At 52.4% G+C, this 17,873-nt stretch overlaps 1 protein-coding gene across 1 annotated transcript in view; it reads right to left on the reverse strand.

Moving 5' to 3' along the window:
• PLXNA1 (plexin A1) overlaps positions 1–17,873 on the reverse strand; it is a 115,331-nt gene that overhangs the window by 17,607 nt on the left and 79,851 nt on the right. The window contains exons 13-23 of the mRNA XM_059479831.1: positions 16,170–16,321; positions 15,762–15,882; positions 15,290–15,426; positions 14,452–14,619; positions 13,486–13,579; positions 12,766–13,005; positions 12,465–12,608; positions 11,563–11,797; positions 10,057–10,199; positions 7,325–7,581; positions 3,534–3,600 (exon numbers count right to left, since the gene is read on the reverse strand). Coding sequence (XP_059335814.1) covers positions 3,534–3,600; positions 7,325–7,581; positions 10,057–10,199; positions 11,563–11,797; positions 12,465–12,608; positions 12,766–13,005; positions 13,486–13,579; positions 14,452–14,619; positions 15,290–15,426; positions 15,762–15,882; positions 16,170–16,321 — 1,758 coding nt within the window. The remainder of the gene's footprint in view (positions 1–3,533; positions 3,601–7,324; positions 7,582–10,056; positions 10,200–11,562; positions 11,798–12,464; positions 12,609–12,765; positions 13,006–13,485; positions 13,580–14,451; positions 14,620–15,289; positions 15,427–15,761; positions 15,883–16,169; positions 16,322–17,873) is intronic.

Below are 17,873 nucleotides of genomic sequence, written 5' to 3' on the forward strand. Positions count from 1 at the left end.
TAGCCCTCATCCCTCCCTCCCGGCCGCCTCACAAATAAATTGTACTTTGGTGCAAAGTGCGGCTGCTCTCCCTGTCACCATATGCTGTTAGCATCTCGTTAGCATCTGCGGTAATTAAAGAGACAGCTGCTAACGAGCAGGAACAGGCATACATCATCCCCAGACCTTCCGACAACATGCCTGTCTTTGAAATTATGTTTCATTTGCAAACTTGGCTTCATTAAGTCAGCTTGGAAAAGTGAGAGACCCAAGTGGGTGCTAGGCTGCACATCACCGGCTGCCTGCAAGGCGAGGTTGGCTGCAGAGTGGTGAGAGCCCAGGGGTCCCAGAGCACCCCAAGCCTACCCCTCTGGTTCTGGTGGAAGGACTTAAATTCCCTTTTTTGGTTCCTTGTAAAAACTCCTTGTAAAATTCCCAAGTCTGTGGAAGTGGTATGGATGGAGGATGGCTTGGAGCAGGACTCCTGCTCCCATTTGCCATGGTTGCTACAGTCTCAGCCCACAGATTTCACCTCTCCAATAAGGCACAGCTGCTGCCCCCACATCTGCAGCTCTGCACCCACCTTTAGGAATTCACACCAAGAGAGGTGGGCTCAGTCTTTCCTACACTGGCCTTTCTGTCTGTTCCCAGTGTGGATCCTACCCTTAAAATGCAGCACCTCACTCCCAGCCACACTGTCCCCACTGGCTCTTGAACACCAGGGTCAAGGTGCAGCTGTGGGTCACAGCTCACTGGGACAATCCAGATGAGGATGGTTTAGGGATCATCTTTGACAGAGACCAACAAAATGAACAGGAATCAAAGAAACCAGTGCTGGGCAGTTCACCTGAGATGAAATCCATCAGGTGAAATACAGAAGGAGACCACTGAGATGTGGCCAGGTGGTCGCTCAGGTTGATGAAGGCAGCCTGTTCCCCAAATGTGACCGTGCCCAACCTGCCAGCCCTTATGCAGTTTGCTCACTGCTGGGGACCTGACTGAGGGGAGCTCTGGGGGCCCTCCACGTGAGGTGAGCTGGAGGAGGGCAGCTGCAGACACCCTGTGCATGCCCACATTGATATGTTGGGAGCAGGCTGAGACAAGCCAGCTAATTCCCAGACTGTCTTACTGACTAGATCTAGCTCATCAGGCACCTAATATTGTGCATTTTTCAGCTCTTGTCTCAATTTATCCATCTCCCTTTCCCTGAGGTGTCTCATTAAGAGTCTGATAAATGCTACCACAGGGTCCTCCCGAAAGCGCCAGCCCTCGCTGGCTCCCCACGCTGCTGGCCCTGGGCATGAGGGGCTGTCCTGTGCCTGTCCCCATCCCTCACCCAGTGTATCTTGCTCTGCTCAGGGCAGGTTTGCTGAGAGCTGACCCAGTAGCTGGGCAATGGCTGCCTGCCTCATTTACATGCACAATCACTGCAGTTTGGGGCACTTTCCCTGCTGGCATGCTGTCTGTTGTAATACTCTCCATCTACTCCACAGCCCTCTCCTGCTGTTGCTGCCACCTGCCATCCTCACTGTCCAGAGACAGGTGAGAACAGCCCCGTGGGTCTCCTCTGGTGGGACCAGCCCAGAAGAGGGCATGAGCACATCCTCAAGTCTCTTCCAGTTTATCTCAAGTGACTCAAGGAGTGGAGTTTCAACCACTTCCCAAGGAGATGAATCCCAGTGTAACAAATTTCACAGCCAGCAAGTCCATCCAGGCACTCTGTGTATGTTTCTCCTGTAATAGTGGCCCCTAGATCAGGTGCTGCTGCTGCTACCACCCAGAGACTGGAGGTGTTTTGCCATGTCTAAATCATGGTGTAGCCAAGGATTTTTTTATAAAGAGGCATTGCCCTGGTTCCACCATCCCCACACCTCTCACCTGCTACTCCTTATCCTCAGACCTACTCCACAACTGGTAATGTGTCCAGAAGCCTCTCTGAAGGGGGTCAAGGACAGATGCAGGACATTGGTGGTGCATGAGCTAATCCAAAGTGGCTTCTGAACATGGCCCAGTCCAGCCAGGGACAGGTCAAGGATGTCAGGTCACACACAAAAATACAAAGTCCCCAAACTCTGCTGTGGGTGTTCATAGGCTGTGCACTGCACTTTGCTCAGCCAAAGCATAACCCTGTTCACTTCAAGGAGCCTTGGAGGAGTTTATCCACAAGGAGAGCTACTCCTGCCTGTCCCACCAAGTTCACAGAGCCCAAAGAGCCTTCTGCCAGCGCTCTACTCAATCCCACTGGGCACTGCTGATGCCAAAAGGCCCTGCTGGACAAAGCCTTGGCACAAAGGGGTAGTGGGAGGTTTGACATCTCCCTATGACCAGCACAGCTCTTCTCCTCTCCCACCCCTGGCAAGCAAGCTCCAGCATGCTAGATAGATTGTTACAGATACAGGCTATTCCTCGACAGAGGCAAACAGCCAAGAGCATGTAAGTGATATTATAAATCACCTCTCGTTGACGATCACTTGAGTTCTGCTGAGACTCCTGCTCGCTCTCATCTCTTGGCTGGAAATAGTTCAAACTCTCTTTATCTTAATGAGGGATGAAATCCCACAAAAACAGCAGTGTGCCACCCAGTCTCACTGCACCAACACCAGGCAGCATCCCAAGAAACAGCCCTGCTGCCTGACAAACCAGCAGCAGGATCGCAGGCATCGTTCACCCATCGGAGTCATCCCAAAGCTGCAGCAGGACTGAGCCTGGGGTCCATGCACTGGAGCTGCTGCTGTGTTATCTGCATGGAAACTGGTGCAGCTGTAGCAGGTGGAAGCACTGGTGCTGATGGAATAAATGTTCTCAATATGGGTAGATGCACCAGTGGTAAAAAAACAGCTTACACTGTGGTGTCCTCTTCTCCTACCCCAATGAAATTGGAAACAGGTGAATAAAAGCTAAAAGGCTCCGCAGCCTCATGCATGTGCAGTTCAGAGCTCTGTCCCTGACTGTCAACAAGCTCCTCAAGGCATCCATCCCCACCAGGGCACCTTTGTCAGGGGAAGCAGCAGTAGAAGTGGAGATGCCTGCAGGAAACAATTCCCCTACCACAGAACCTCAGTGTTGGAGAGATGAAGGAAAAGCAGCAGCATTACATGAAGAGTGCAACTCATCAAATACAACTCAAAGAGGCAGAAACAGCCCTAATCACAGCCATGCCTGCAGAAGGATCAGCTCTCAGGGCTTTTTCCTCCTGAGTTACACAAGCAAAGGCAAGAAGAAAGGAATGGGGACCACTCCAAAACTCAGCTGAGTTGCTTCAGATTTATCTTTCCTCAGGGCACCATTGTTAAAATCTCAAACCCACTATGCATTAAGCAATCCCAATCTGGATTTCATTTCCCAATCTCAGCTATTTCCCAAAAAGGAGACCAGAATCACATCTTAGAAAACCAGAATGGAAACAGAGATCTGGGAAGCATTCTCTGCTCTGGGAGGGAGCAGCAATGCTCAGGACCATGTCAGCCTGGGCTTTGGGTAGCATGCTGCCTGGCCCAGGGAGGCAGGAACCACCTCCCTGTCCACATGGGGCTGCCATCCCTTCCCAAACTCACCTTCAGAAACTTGTACAGCAGAAAGGTGAACCAGTTTGTCAGCATCTTCTCTGCCACTGACTCCGTTCTGTAGGGAAGGTAGAGAGCAAAGCCATCAGCACAGAATATTAAAGGTCTCTGATCTCACCCATTGCCTCCTCACCCTCAGACTGTAGCTAAATTATTTTTGCCCCTTGCTTTGAGCCTCTGGGAAGGAGGCTCAAAGCAAGGGGCACGAGCAGGCAGCACAAGCTCTGCCGGAAAGCCTGCCCATCAGCAGCCCCCAGGAGAGAAAAGCAAATTGGTCTCCAGTGTATTTGGAGAACTGCAACAAGCTCAACCTTGTCCCACTGGGAGTCTCACCAGGGGATGGATGAGAAGCTTTCTGCTTCTCCCTGGTACCTTCTACTGCAATGAACTTTGTTTCTTCTATGATGTCCCATTGGAAGCAGGCAGCTCTCTCCACAGGAGGATTGTATGAGGCACCAAAGCCAAGTACAATATCCCCAAACGTACCTCAAGCTCCCCAGACAACCTGAAAGAAGGGCTGAGGTTGCAAGGCAAAGACAGATGTAGCTGGAAGCCCCTTTCCCCACCTGGGAGCTGCTGTTGCCTTCTGTCCTGCAGTGCACTCAGCACTGCCATTGTCCTATGCAGGCCACCAGTAGTGGTGACATGGGACTCCCCTGCAACCCCTGAGGCAGCCCTTGATCTCTAAAGCATCAAAGTCCAGGAGCCATAGTAGAGCAAGAGGACAATGACCACCACCAATCCAGTGGTACATGGCCTTGGTTAAAGCCACAACCAGATTTAGGTCTGGAAACTTTGACCCAAATATGGTTTTGATCACACTTATCCTCACTACTAATTCAGCTGAAAACAAGGGGATTAAAGAAGGAGGGAGTAAGAGCAGTGGTTGGAAACTTAACCTGTTTTCCATGTACATTTGGAACACAGACACTGTGCCAGGCATGGAATTTAACCCTTCCATGCCTGCATGGTGAGTTTAGGGTTGCTGTGTGTCTTCTTGGAGTGGAGTGGTGATGTAGGAGTTTGCATGTTTGCACTCACTTGCTCCAAAAGAAATTTAAAAATGGAGTTGTGCCTCTCAGCTTTTGGATATACAGCTAAAGGAGGCAGGCAAAGCTGCCTTGAGAAAACCTATATATTACCCCTAGTTTCCTACAGCACAGTTCAAATCCAGATGGCAAAGCAGCATAACAGGGAAGGCCCAGGGAGTTGCCTGTGTCTGCTGGGGACCATGCACAAAAGGGAGAGCAGGATCCCTCAGGATGGGTGTGAAATGTGTGAATAGAATGAGGGACCTCGTGGTGCTGGTTCTGCAGTCAGGATGTGCCATACCAGCAGAGAGAGGGACATGGAGGCACGGAGGGAGCTGAGGGTGACACCAGACCCTGTGAACCCTGCAGCCCTACAGGTGCAGCTAACATGCCTGGCTCTTCACCACACCTTAGCTCTCTGCCATAAGATAAAAACTCCCTTAACATGTCCATTATTTTTAACATGGCCTTCACTCCTAAAATCTCCAGCTTATCCACCCATTAATTATCAGATCAGCCACTTGCAAATGCAGATGGCCCTGAAAGCACAGGCAATACCAATAACCTCAGGGACATTGCTGCATTCCTCTTGCCCCAGGGAAACAAATACAAATGGTTGACTCAAGAAACAAAATCCAGAAGGAACCAAAATGTTAGAGCCACCAGAAGGAGTCCCACTGCCCAATTCCATGCACTGCCATGCCCAGCAGATGGGCCAGGAGCAGCTCCCAAAGACCAGATGGCTGGGGCAGAAAATCCACTTTCCCAGAGTTTATTCAAGCTGACTCAGTGTCATATGGTCCCTTCCAAGGTTTTCTCTTGTGCTAATGGGGCTTAGCCCTTTTTGTCCTCCCTGGAATAGCACAGATCTCCTTAAACCATTTGAGAACAGCATTACTTGAGCCTTCAGGGAAGGGAAGGCTTCATGCCCCCACCAGGCAAGAATAATCCACCACATGGAACAAAAAAAAGGGAGAAGGGACATGGAGAGAAAGCCAAGGGAGAAGTGGACTGCAGCTATTCAGCAGACATCCTCCCTGGCCCTAGAAAGGACCTGACAAGCCCATAATGCTTATCTGAAGTGCCACCACTCAGGCTCTGGAGGATGTTTGTCTTTATCCATGATAGAGCCAGATGCCACAGCAATGGGGGGATTATCCAACAACCAAATAAATAAGTAACAGCTCTCCCCAGTTAGATCAATGCTAATCCAGTTGCCCTGGGCAGTAAGCACACTCTCACACCCAAGGCTAATCAAACAGATAGAGAAGCACAGCTCTCTGCACCATGGCTTCAAGAACAGTCTCTTTGTTAAATATCACTCAGGGAAGCACAAGCAAGGTGCTGGCCAGGGGACTTATCCCTGTCCTTACTGCAAAGGCCTTTGAGCCCTGAGGCTGGGGACTGGCAGTCTTTGGGCACTGGTGCAGGCTGGGCTCTGCCCCTGTGCTGCTGCCATGGCTCTGTCACTGCTGCTGCCAGCCTCCTCGTGATGCCTTTTATTTATATTTTATTGATTTACTTCAGGAGCTGGAAATGCATTCTAAATATTTCAGTGAAACCTGGTGTTCTGGAGGAACGATTGGAAGAGAAGGGCCTAAGAATGCAGTCAGGGGACAGGGATGGGGAACCTCCAAGACATACCCCACTCCCAGACAGCCATCATCAGCACAACACACCCCCTCTGACACATGCTAATGAGCTGCTTTGAGACATTAAGGGCACCCTTGTAATGTAAATGAAGCAGAGAGAGTAAGAAAGCAATGAGATGGCCAACACAGATGTAACTGGGACCAGTCACATCTGGGTCTTCTCCAGGTGTTTCCCCAGGGAAAACCTGACAGGTTTTGTCCAGTCTGGCCATGACACGAACATCAGTTTATCTTTGAAGGATGCCCTGGGTTTCTAGAGCCTTTCTGGTGACATGCCAGCCCTGTGCCTCTCAGCCATCCCTGCATCTCTGCCAAAGACTGGTGGCACCAGGCTGCTGGGTATCAGCATGGGGAGGCACCACATGGCGTGTAAAGGGAGAAGATGGCACCAAGGGCCTCGAGCTGAACCAGTGGAGCTTATTAATAGTTTTTGTTCAGGACTTGGTGTATCTTTCAATATTCATCAGCCCGTGATGAAGGAGAGCTCAGAGCTATCGTTAAATATTGATGGGGCAGGCAGACTCACGGCAGGGCTTGGCAGGCTGCCTCCTGCTTGCACTTCCCCTGGCCCAGAGAGACTCCCAGCTCACACAGATCTGAGCGACTTTCCCAGGAAAGCCCCCATGTGACTGGCAAGGCAGGTAAGCCCTGAGGAGACAGCAGGGAAGGGAGGACTCCTGCCAGCTGCCAGCCCATGGAGGCAGCCACACAGCCACCAGGCAAGGTAAGAGCTGCCCCACATGCCAAGTGATGTGGGGGACCACCTGGTCACCTTCCCTTCTCCAGGTGACCTACAGCCTGCCACAGTGCCTGGCACCAGCATGCACCCTACCTGCACCAGCCTGGCAAGCACCTTGCTGTCTCCTTCCCAGACAGCATGAGCCCACACAGGCCAAACTGGAGTGAGAACATCCCCCGGGTGCTCCTGAGCTGGCTGGGGCCAGGTCCCACATCCCTCTCATATTTGCACACAGACAAGCAAGGAAATGCTTGACCACAGACTCAGTGCTCTCACTGCCACAGCCAACTGGTGGCATCCCCAAAGGACACCAGCTCATGGCACCATCCCACAGCTCCAGCCTCTCAGGGCGACACTCACCTCCGCAAAAGCAGCTTGGGGTGGTTCTTGCTCTCCAAGTTCTTCTCAATGAGGTCGGACAGGAGCTGTTTCAGCACCCCTGTGGCATACTCCATCTCGCCCTGCAGCGCTGTCATGATGAGCGAGGCCACGTTGCCGCGGTCCCGCATGGAGAAGCTCCGCTGCGCCTCCAGAGTACGGATGAAGGTCAGCAAGAAGTGCTTCTTGTTCAGGAGCTGACCAAAGAGGGTCAAGGATTTCTCCACATTAGCCTGGACCTGCAAGGATAGAGCAAAGCTGAGAGACAGGAATGATAGGGATGATAGTGATGAGAAGGTGGCTGGACTGAACCACACCCTGAATTCACTCTCAATCCCACAAAATGAAATTATGATAAAGGGTCAAGAAGCAGCTGGACTAGGTCTATCCCTACTACCAAGCTTCCCCTTTGGTGATCAGTCTCAGTTCCTCCACAAGAGTTATCTAGTTTGTAAAATCCCAGCATCAGGTTAACACAGTCTCAGGGCATCAATGTTTATATATGTCTGTATAGACACACCCTACCACACAAAGACTCTCTCCTACTTGTGTGCAGGCACGTAAACACATTTCCCTGCCATAAACAAACACTCCTTCTCTCCCAAGCACACACACCAGATTATCATTTTCAATTTCAGCTAACAAGCAGCTCAATTCCCACCCAAGTCACTGCAACATGTGCTTTGGGTATTACACAGAAAGCAAATAAAGCCACAACCCCGAGTTCCACCGACAGCAAACGCGCCTGGTTTGTGAGGATGGATTTCAGATAGGGAAATAATAGCAGAGATCTGTCTCTGTCCCACTGCAGACACACCCTAAAAAGTCCCTGTACTCATGAGACATTTGAAATTGTGTTTCTGGCCATATTTGGCCATGTAGGACCCAGCAGGGATTGGGCTTGGATGCTTTCACACCTGCATTGCCATCAGCAGCCCAGCTCTGGCCAGCCCTGACCACATTTGTTATCAGAAACAAACATTTTTACAAGACTCCATTTTCCCATTATAAAAGATGGTTTCCTCTGAATAAAAGCCTTCCTGTGATAAAACATCAGTTTTTTTCTTTAATTCCCCCCCCATCTTCCTGACTGTGAGAATAAGCATTAAATTTCACTTCATGTCGGTATTTGGAGACAAAACAACACTTTTCATTTCAAAACACCAACTCAAAATGAAGAACAGAGTTTTGACACATCAAATCATTTCACTCCAATCAAAACTTTGGATTGGTGCTCTTCAGTTCAGTGAAATTCCTCACAATTGTAACTTCCCTCTCCAAAATACTATTTCCCGCTTCCTGCTTCCCACCAAGTCCTTGTCGATTCCCAGTCCCCGTGTTCAACTTGCTGATCATTAGCAGAAATAAATGAACAATACTGAGTTAAATATTTAATCAGGCTTAAATTCTCATTAAGCAGCCAGCCTGCCCCACAAGCCTGCAGAGGAAGGGAGCTGGTACCGGTGCTCGCTGTGGATTAGCATGTGCATGAGCAAGCTTCCTTCCGTCACTTGCAATAGCTAATCTTACACTCTGAGTAAAGAGACAAATAAAAGCAAACCTGATTAAATTATATGAAGCTTACACAACTCTAGTTGCTTTATTTAATCTCTTTTGGGGATTTTTTTTTCCCCTTTGCAAATTTAACCCCTTGCTTCCCAGGCCAGGCTGAGCTGGTGTGCTCTCTCAGGCAGGATGTTTTGGGTTAGGAGCTGGAAATGGACGAAGTCCACCCAGCCTGCCACAGTAAATGCAAAATTCCTCCTCTGATACCCTTTTTGATACCCTTTCCACTTTCCCTCTTTAGGGAAATTCTTTAAGAGCAAGAGCAGAGGTGAGAGGAGAGACAGGCATCTGCACAGACAGGAAGGGCTGTGCCCCAGGGAGACCTACACGCCTGCTTTGGCTCTGAGCATCCGGAAACCTGAGCTGCAAGGGGAAATCCATGGAAACAGGGTCCCCACCACCCTCCAGAGCTGGGATTAGGGGCTGGGGAAACAGAGCAGGCAGAGGGCCAGGGCCCACACCGTAGCCATGCTGGCGTACAACACCAGCACGTGCACTTGCAGTTGGTAAGAGCTTGTTGTGTTGTAATTAGTGACCGTGCATCTTGCACCAGGGCCAATTACTTCTCCTAAATACATTGTGAAGCCCACGTCGACATTAATTACTGTGCTGGGTCAGCAGTGAGGGGAAGCGAAGGTCACCCCCCTCCTTCCTCTTGTAATCAAGAGTGGCCTCAGCAGCCCAGCACACAAGAGGCAATTGCTATGCAATTGCATGCACTAAATTATACAGAGGTGGGGAGGACAGGAGAAGAGAAGGAGCTGGTTTGGGGAGCAGAGGAAGGATGCCAAGGATGGGTTCTGCATGGGGAAATGGAGCCAAGCAAGCAGGCGATGTCAGACAACCCTGCTAAAAACAAGCGACCAGTCAGGCATCAAACAAACCCAATTGAATAAAGCAAGTGCTGTAGAAAATGACAGCAGCAATGATATTAATATAAATATTGATATTAATGTCAGAGAACGCAGTAACCATTTGGCAGCCAGTCCACATCCGCGCCGGCTGCCACGTGGAGAGATGCACCACGCCGGGCCAGCATCCAACCAAAGCATCTCTCCAGCCCGGGGGCACAGGGGCTCGTGCAGGGGACTCTGCAGGGGCACATCGCCAGTGTGAAACACTGCAGAGACAGACAGACAGACCCACACCTCCATCTCTTTCAGCACAGGGTGGTCCTCTATCCCCGGGAAGAGAACCCGCATGGCGTAGGTGCGGTAATCCAGAAAGGGGATGCCAGCCCCATCCAGGTCGTTGGTCAGCTCATTGATGTCTGTCTGCAGCTCAGCAAAGGCTAGGGAGGGAAAAGCAGAATTAAACAACACATCCTGGAGTCTCAGCACACAGCGTTGGCACTCAGCCCCTCATCACACCCCCAGCACCCCACGGGTGGACCCTCCCCAAGGCATGAATATTCTCAGCATTCCTCTTCCTGGCAGGCTGTGATTGCTGTCCCCATCTCACAGATGGAGAAACTGAGCTGCAGAGTGTGGGGATGACATCTCCGGAATAAATGAAGTGGCAGATTTGGGAACAGAACTGCCAGGTCCCAGGGGAGTCAAATCCCCCCTGCCCAGTACTTGCAGCCTCCCAGGAATGCTGGGGGCAGGGAGGAACAGCAAGGTTTGAACAAAAACAGAGCTTCTTGGGGCAAATGTTAGCCTAAATCACAAGATTGCCCTAATTTCTTTTTGACCTAAATACTACTTGAGAGAAGAGCTTGAACACACCCACTCCAGAACCTCCTTATCCCAGCAGAGGCAGCTGTGACTCCCAGGGGAACATGATCCAGGGGGGTCCTGAACCTTTAATTGCACCTACAGGGAAAAGCTGATGGGAGAATAGTGCTGGAAATGCACCAGGGAAGGGGGTTGGGGTGGGGGGAGAAAACCTTCAGAAAAATCAAATTAACAGCACTTTAAAGGGAGCTGAAAGCCAGGCAGAGGACTGCAGGCTCGTCAGCCTGATGAGAAAAAACAAACCGTCAGCTTGAAAGGCGTGCTATCTTATCTGTAACTAGTGGGACTAGAAAAGAGAAAAGGAAGGGAAGAGATTGTGCCTTTTAATTAAAAGCAGATCCTTTTATCTGCCAGCTGTGGAAGACAAGACACCATCCCCTCCACCAGCTCCCCCCCCTCTCCCTGTCACCAGTGCCATCCACAGGCATGTGGAGGGATGGGGACTTAGGGGAGCAAAGGTTTGTCTTTCTTTCCCCTTTTTATTATCTTGTTTTCAGTGCCTGCTTCATTCACAGTGTCCGGGCTGCTTGTGGCTGTGGCTGGCAGGGTCGGGGCCTCTGGAGCCAGCTCGGGGGGATAATGGGCAATTAGCTTTTATCAGCAGTATCATACAAGGAATTCTGTCCAATTTCACAGCTTCTGTCTGTCACATAATGAGAGATCCACTGCCCACTCACAGGAAGCCTTCGCTACCCTGCTTGCTCTCTTTTCTCCCACTTGGAAAAACAGAGAAGAAATTCTTAACTGGAAAAATCCCCAAATCCCACCTAAAATGAGTTCACTTCCACTGACAAAGCAGCTCTGCCCATTCCCATTCCCTCTCTGAAAGGCAGTAAGGAAAGGGTATGAGCACACTGAGCCTCGGAGCAGTAAGAAACACCCAAAGAGCCCCATGCTGATGGCAAAGGCATCCCTCACCCTCCTTGCACTCCAGGGCCACCCGGGACTCCAGGTTGTCCATCTGCAGCTGGAGCCGTTTCAGGGTGCGGTCGGCATCCCGGGACTTGCGCTTGTAGGCGATGAGGACGATGATGATGATGAGGAGGAGCAGGCCGCCGCCGCCACCGATGCCGATGATGGCGGGCAGGGTGAGCAGGCTGTCCGAGTAGATCTGCAGCGTCCCCGGTGAGAACTCGAACCCTCCAGCCTTGATCTGCACCACAGAAGGGCAAAAAATGGAGCTGCTGTCAGGGAATGTGTGCCACAGGGAGCCCTCCCTGCTGTGCCCACCGTGCTGGGAACTGGGGCACGACTCCCAGCCCAGGGCAAACACAGGCATGGCAGGAGCAGTGCAAGACGCTTCAATGGCACGCAGCACACACGCTGCCAGTGCACGTGGAGCAGGCACTGAGTTTGATGTCTCATTCAGACAACATTACAGTAACAGATGGGATGTAAAGCGAGTTTCCCCACGGATGGGGAGCCTGGGGAGGACTGTGCCGGGTCCCTTTTAACATGGCAGAGTCCTGGAGTGTGATACAACCCCACAAACAAAGGAGCCTGCCTTGCAGCATGTGCCAGCACTGAGGGGGAGAGGTGGGAATCCCCCCTGCCTTGCATCCAGCGCCAGCCAGGGCACCAGTAACACCCAGCTGAATGTGGGGGAGGGTGACAAAGTATTTGCCCTTACCAAAGATGTGATTAGGAAGAGGGATGCCTAGGGAGCAGGAAGTTGACTCCTGTGGAACGCTCTTGCACATACACCTATTATCTGGTCCTCATTCAAGGACGAGCACACAGCAGGGCTGGTGCTGGCATAAAGACTGACATTCTGAGACACACGAGGCACAGGGAGCAAAGGCACCAGTGTCAGCACTTACTGTGACTTTGTGCTGGCCAGTGAGGTTGGGGGACTCGCAGAGGAGCTGTGTCTCAGACACCGTGAGGGCGCAGGGAGTGTCTCCGATCAGCACCGTGTAGTTGAGGCGGGAGTTCCCAGCAGCTGGTGGGAGCAGGTTCCTGCCCTTTGAGGGGACAAGGAATGAGACTGTCAGTTCTCATGCAATGGGGAATGTTTAAAGAAGCCCAACACAAGGCAAAATCTTTTCTCCAGAAGAGACAAAATGACACCTCCACAGAGGGACATGTCCCTACCTCTTCCCCCAGGTGCAGACTCTTTACCTTGAGGATGAGGGGAGAGCTGGGCTTCAACTCCAGCATCCCTGTGGGGCTGAGTGGCTCAAAGACAGGGTCTGGGTAGTAGACGAAATTGGTGGTGTTGATGATCAGCAGGGCCTGGACGTTATCCATGACAAAGCCGATCTCATCCGGGCGGTCGCCGAGCTCGGGAGGGCTCCGCACAGGGTTGTCAATGGAGGGAGCGTAGCACACCATGGTGGTGTCATTGTAGACAGTGCAGTTCTGCAGGAGGCACAGAACCAGGTCAGACACACTCCCAACAAGGTGGGCAGGATCAGACCCCACAAGGATCTCCTGAAAGCAGTGGCTCTGGACAGAGGGTTCAGATTTGGAATCTCTTGCTCTGTTCTATCAACAGGCATCACATCCCACCCCAGGGCAGAGACAGACTCCTGTCTGCAATGGATGTGCAAGGAATGGCAAGCGGCAGATGGGCTCTTTCTGTCAATATCGTATAGGTGTCCCACAAACCTCCCACCAGTTTTGAATGCTGAGATCTCAACCCTCTCCTGAAAGCACCTGGCTGGAAGCTCTGCAGAGAGATTGGTGCCTCTCTTTGGGGCAGGAGCCTCTGCACCTCAGCCTCTCCAGACCATCACACCTGAAGGGCAAAGGTGCCTTTGCCCTTTCTGCCCTGCATTTCACACAGACAATATCCCTCCTCTTTGTGCTCTGCCCCCAGCCCCAGCCAGCACCACTTACATTCTCCCTTTCAGAGCTGCAGTACTTGGCCCGGATCCTGGGCTCTTTGATGGTGGCCAGGTTGGTGCCAGTCACAGTCAGCAATGTCCCACCACTAGAGACACGGAGACAGTGGGTTATGAAAGGCAGCTTGGCACTGGATCCCCAGTTCTAGGAAGGAAGCAGCCATCATCTCCAGCCAGATGCCCATCTGCCCCAGCCCAGGTGAGCCACCATGCCCCAGGTATCTCTTATCCCACCCATATGTTGCATGGCTGGCAGAACCTGGCATGCATCAATGTAAAATCATTTCAGCTGACCCAAGGGCCAAATAGAGATATAAAACCTGGTGATTAACACTGACATCCCACCCTGTGTGCAGGTTGAGGGTCTGAAGATGGCTCCCAAGCTAAAGTTAACTAAGCATTCACAACAGGAAAGCATCCCAAGTACAAGCTCCTCTCTGCCACCCTTTCTCCACCACAGAGGCAGTGGGTGACAGGAGAGGCTGAACTCTGCCAGGTTTTCTCCATGATTTGGTGTTAAAAGCCCAGTGCTCCCAGAAACCTTGGCCATGCCTCTGGGGAGCTTGCTTCTCATCAACAGCCTGGGGAAGGTTTCCCTTGGCACTAGCTCTTAATGGATTCCTTCGTCTCCTCTCCAGCCAATTCAAGCCTTTTAGGAAAATATGTAAACATTTCAAAAAATCCCCCGATGGGAAATATTTTAATTTTATTTGCTGCCACCAAATGTCAAGCTGAAATTAAGCAGATCCAAAGCACTCTCTGTTCTTGCCCCCTGCCAGGCTGAGCATTGTAGGCCAGGAGTTAGCAGGGCCCTGGTGCCAAGCCATTGCTCACACTCCTCTTGCCACATCTCTGGAGTGCAGCCTGGCAGTTATCACAGCACTGAGATGTGCCCATCAGGAGCGGGAAATCTGTACGGGAAACAGTCTCCCATTCATCCCACAAGCTCCTTGCAATTCACCTGTTGATGCTCCATTCAGGATCAATCTTCTGGATGGTGGGGTCCTCTGTGTAGTTGTACTTCACCTCTGGGTTGCTCAGCTCTGCTCGGTTGATGCTGATGAGGATGGGGGAGCCACCAGGGGCGTGCCCTGGGGGGGTCCTGCAGCGAATCTCACGGGCGCTTCTCCTGGGGCACAAACACACAACCTGTCAGTGCCAGGGCAGCCAGGGAGCTCCCTGCCCCAGCCCCTCTCCCCTTCTGAAACAGCTGGGGGGTGAAGAGAGAAAGGAGGGAATAAAAACGTCTCCTGGGGCACAAACACACAACCTGTCAGTGCCTGGGCAGGAGAGAGGCCAGGGCAGCCAGGGAGCCCCCTGCCCCAGCCCTTTTCCCCTTCTGAAACATCTGGGGGGTGAAGAGAGAAAGGAGGGAAAAAATAAAAAAAAAACAAAAACCCAAGAAATGAAACAAAAGGCAGGCGGGAAAGACGGAGCAGCTCCTGAGCGTTCCCATCGTGCGGCGGCTGCAAACAGCAGCGATTAGGGCTGATAACCAGTAATTACCGCAAGAAAATATTTAAAGAGCCGCTCCATTATCATCCCTAATCTAAAAATTATCCACTTCATGCCTCAGGGCTTTGTGCTTTTAGAGAAAAATCTCTGTTCTTAGGGCTCTTCCTGCAGCCTCTGACACACAGAGGTTTCAAGAGGAGACACCTTTGGCCACCCAGGGGGTTTGGCTCCCATGGTCTCTCCTGCCTTCCTAGCCCAGGCCTCTGGCTGCTGCTCTGTCTGGGGGTCCCACTGCCTTTGAAGCTGCCTGTTGCCCCTTCCCCACCACCCTGTGTGCCCCTCACCATGAAAAAGCACAGGGCCGTCCCCCGATGGTCACGGAGACGTTGCTGCCAGCGTTGAGGTGGGTGCCTTCAATGGCAATCCAGGTGCCACCAGAGAGAGGGCCCCGGGCTGGGACAACACGGGAGAAAGTGGGCATCTGTCAAAGGAAAAGGGCATCCCTGGAGTCAGACAGGCTGGAACAGAAATCCTTACCCCCAAGCAGCTTCAACCAGGTGACAGGACCACAGATGAGAGGACCTGGGAGACACAGCAGTACTAAAGCCTGGCAGTGCCAGCAGGACACTGGGGAGGCAGAGCACTGGCAGCCTTGGAGAAATTCAATCATCATGACTCAATGCCTGACTAGAGAACCCTCCCCTCCCCCTCAGGAAAATGATGGCAAATTTTCCAACTCAGCCAGAAAACCACCTAAAACCACCCAGCATCACCTCCCTTTTGAGGTGACAGACCTGTCCCCAGCATTGGGCTTACCACAAAGGTGAAGGTCTTGGGGGATATGGCCCGGTAGCTGGGCGTGCAGTCCCGGATGCACACTTCTACCCGTGCCTCATGCACCTTGCTCTGGCTGGCATCTCCGATTTCACACACAATCCTGAGAGATGAGAGCAAGAAACTCTCAGTGTCCTGGCACCAAGACACTCCCTGTGCAAAGCAAAGGTCTCAGGTGCCAGCAGATCCATGAGAAACCAAGGTGGTGGCCCTCAGAGAAGCTTCCCCAAAGCCTTTGAGCCCTTCCCAGAGCAACCACATCCAGCAGGTATTTCTCTCCCAGTTCAGCTCTATGCCTTGTGCAGCCACAGGCAGCATTTTAACACCATCAGTGCTGTCCCAACCCTCCTGAGGTGACCTGGAGCACGCCCACCCCTCAGCAGCACTTACTGCTCGGCGCTGATGTACTCGTTCTCGATGGGGATGCACGCCACCTTGCCCACTCGCACACCCCAGCGAACATCCTCAAACTTCAGGCCCAGGTTCTCGCCAGTGATGGTCAGACGGGTCCCTCCTTGTCTGGGGCCAGTCTCAGGGAACAGCTAGGAGAGAGCAGGGTCTGTCAGCAGGATGCAGAGCCACAGGGACGCCTCACTGAGGCAGGCTGCAGCCCAGGCAGCTGCAGGATATGTGTTACAAGCAGCAAGGAGCAGACAGGTGATGAGAAATGCCAGCACATGTGTGAGCTGCCCACAGAGCAGGAAAGACCTCCCCAATGACAGCTGTATCCACAATATCCCCCCAGGAACAAGCCAGGAGACATGAGAGATGTCCAAGCAGAGGGCTGGGATAGGGACACTCTCCTGCAGGCACAGCCATCTCCTGGGTGACAAGGACATAAGAGTTGGAGGAGACAGGGTAGCATCAACTGAACCAGCAAGGAAGCCCTGGATGTGCCTGGCTTTTGGCCAGGTCCCAGGTGCCCAGGTATGAGATTTCCATGTCCAAGATGTCCTCAAAGGAGAAAGCATCTCCAACAGGTCCCTGCAGAGGGGAAATGGCAGGCAGGGGGAAATGCTTTTCTCTTCCCCAGCAAACCCTTTGCTGAGGCCAGTTGGGAAGGGAGGGGAGCTCAGTGCAGCACCACGCCTCATTTCCCAGGATGATGCCCAATAAAGCAGACAGGCGTGGCCTGACAGACAGTGGCAGAATGAGGGATGAACAGGGGTGTGGGCCCTGTTCCAAGGTACGTGGGGACTCTGCCTCTAACCAGGCAATTACAGGCAGCTTTACATCAGTGATTGCTGGCCCCGAGGTCAGCGCCCACCTGCAGCACTGACTGGGAGGAATGGCAGAGCTGCATGCCCTGAGTGGGCCTGGGGACACAGCTGGGTCCCAGCGACACAAAGACACAGCAGAGGACAAGGCAGCTGCAGGCAGCAGCAGAGGGAGAGGGGAATGCAGGCTGGGTCAGTCCAGGAAGAAATCCCAGCCTGACCCAGGGGAAGGGATGGTTCTATTGCAGGTGATGGCTGAGAGCAGCCGCTCCTCCCCTCTGGCACTGCCAGGCACCTTTGCCTGCACTAAGCCCAGCTCCTGGACAGGTTCAAGCCACGACCAAGCACATGTAAGCTCTTTCCATCCTTGGCAAAGCTGGGCAGCTGTAGCCCTGGGGCCTGAGCCAGATGGATCCTCCTCCTCCTTGGGAAGGGCTCATTCCTGAACATCATCTCCACAGCAAGGAAAAGCAGAGGAGCTGAGGGTGGGAAATTTGCAGCAGTGGATATTGTCCACATCATCAACCCTGATGGACTGCATGGAGCCAGGGGCTGTTTCTGCACAGTCCCACTACAGCCATTGCCTCTGGGGTTAACTTCTGTCCCTGAGCTGGTGACCTTCAGCACACACAAATTCACGCAGGAGCAGCCAGTGCCCTTCCACACAGGTATCCTGCAGGACGTGTCCCAGGCCAGCAGCAGAGCTAGGATTGGTGCTGAACCCTGGGTCATGCCAAGGCAGTCACAGCTCACTATTTACACAGCAACAAAACCCTCTGGGGCTGTGGGGAACCACTGTTTGCCTAAACCTTGTTCAGCCCCTGCCCAAGTCTGGAATTGGAGCTCGTTCTAGCAGCTGCAGCCAGCAGCAGGTTGG

The sequence above is a fragment of the Ammospiza nelsoni genome, chromosome 11 (genome assembly GCF_027579445.1).
Source record: "Ammospiza nelsoni isolate bAmmNel1 chromosome 11, bAmmNel1.pri, whole genome shotgun sequence".
NCBI lineage: Eukaryota > Metazoa > Chordata > Aves > Passeriformes > Passerellidae > Ammospiza > Ammospiza nelsoni.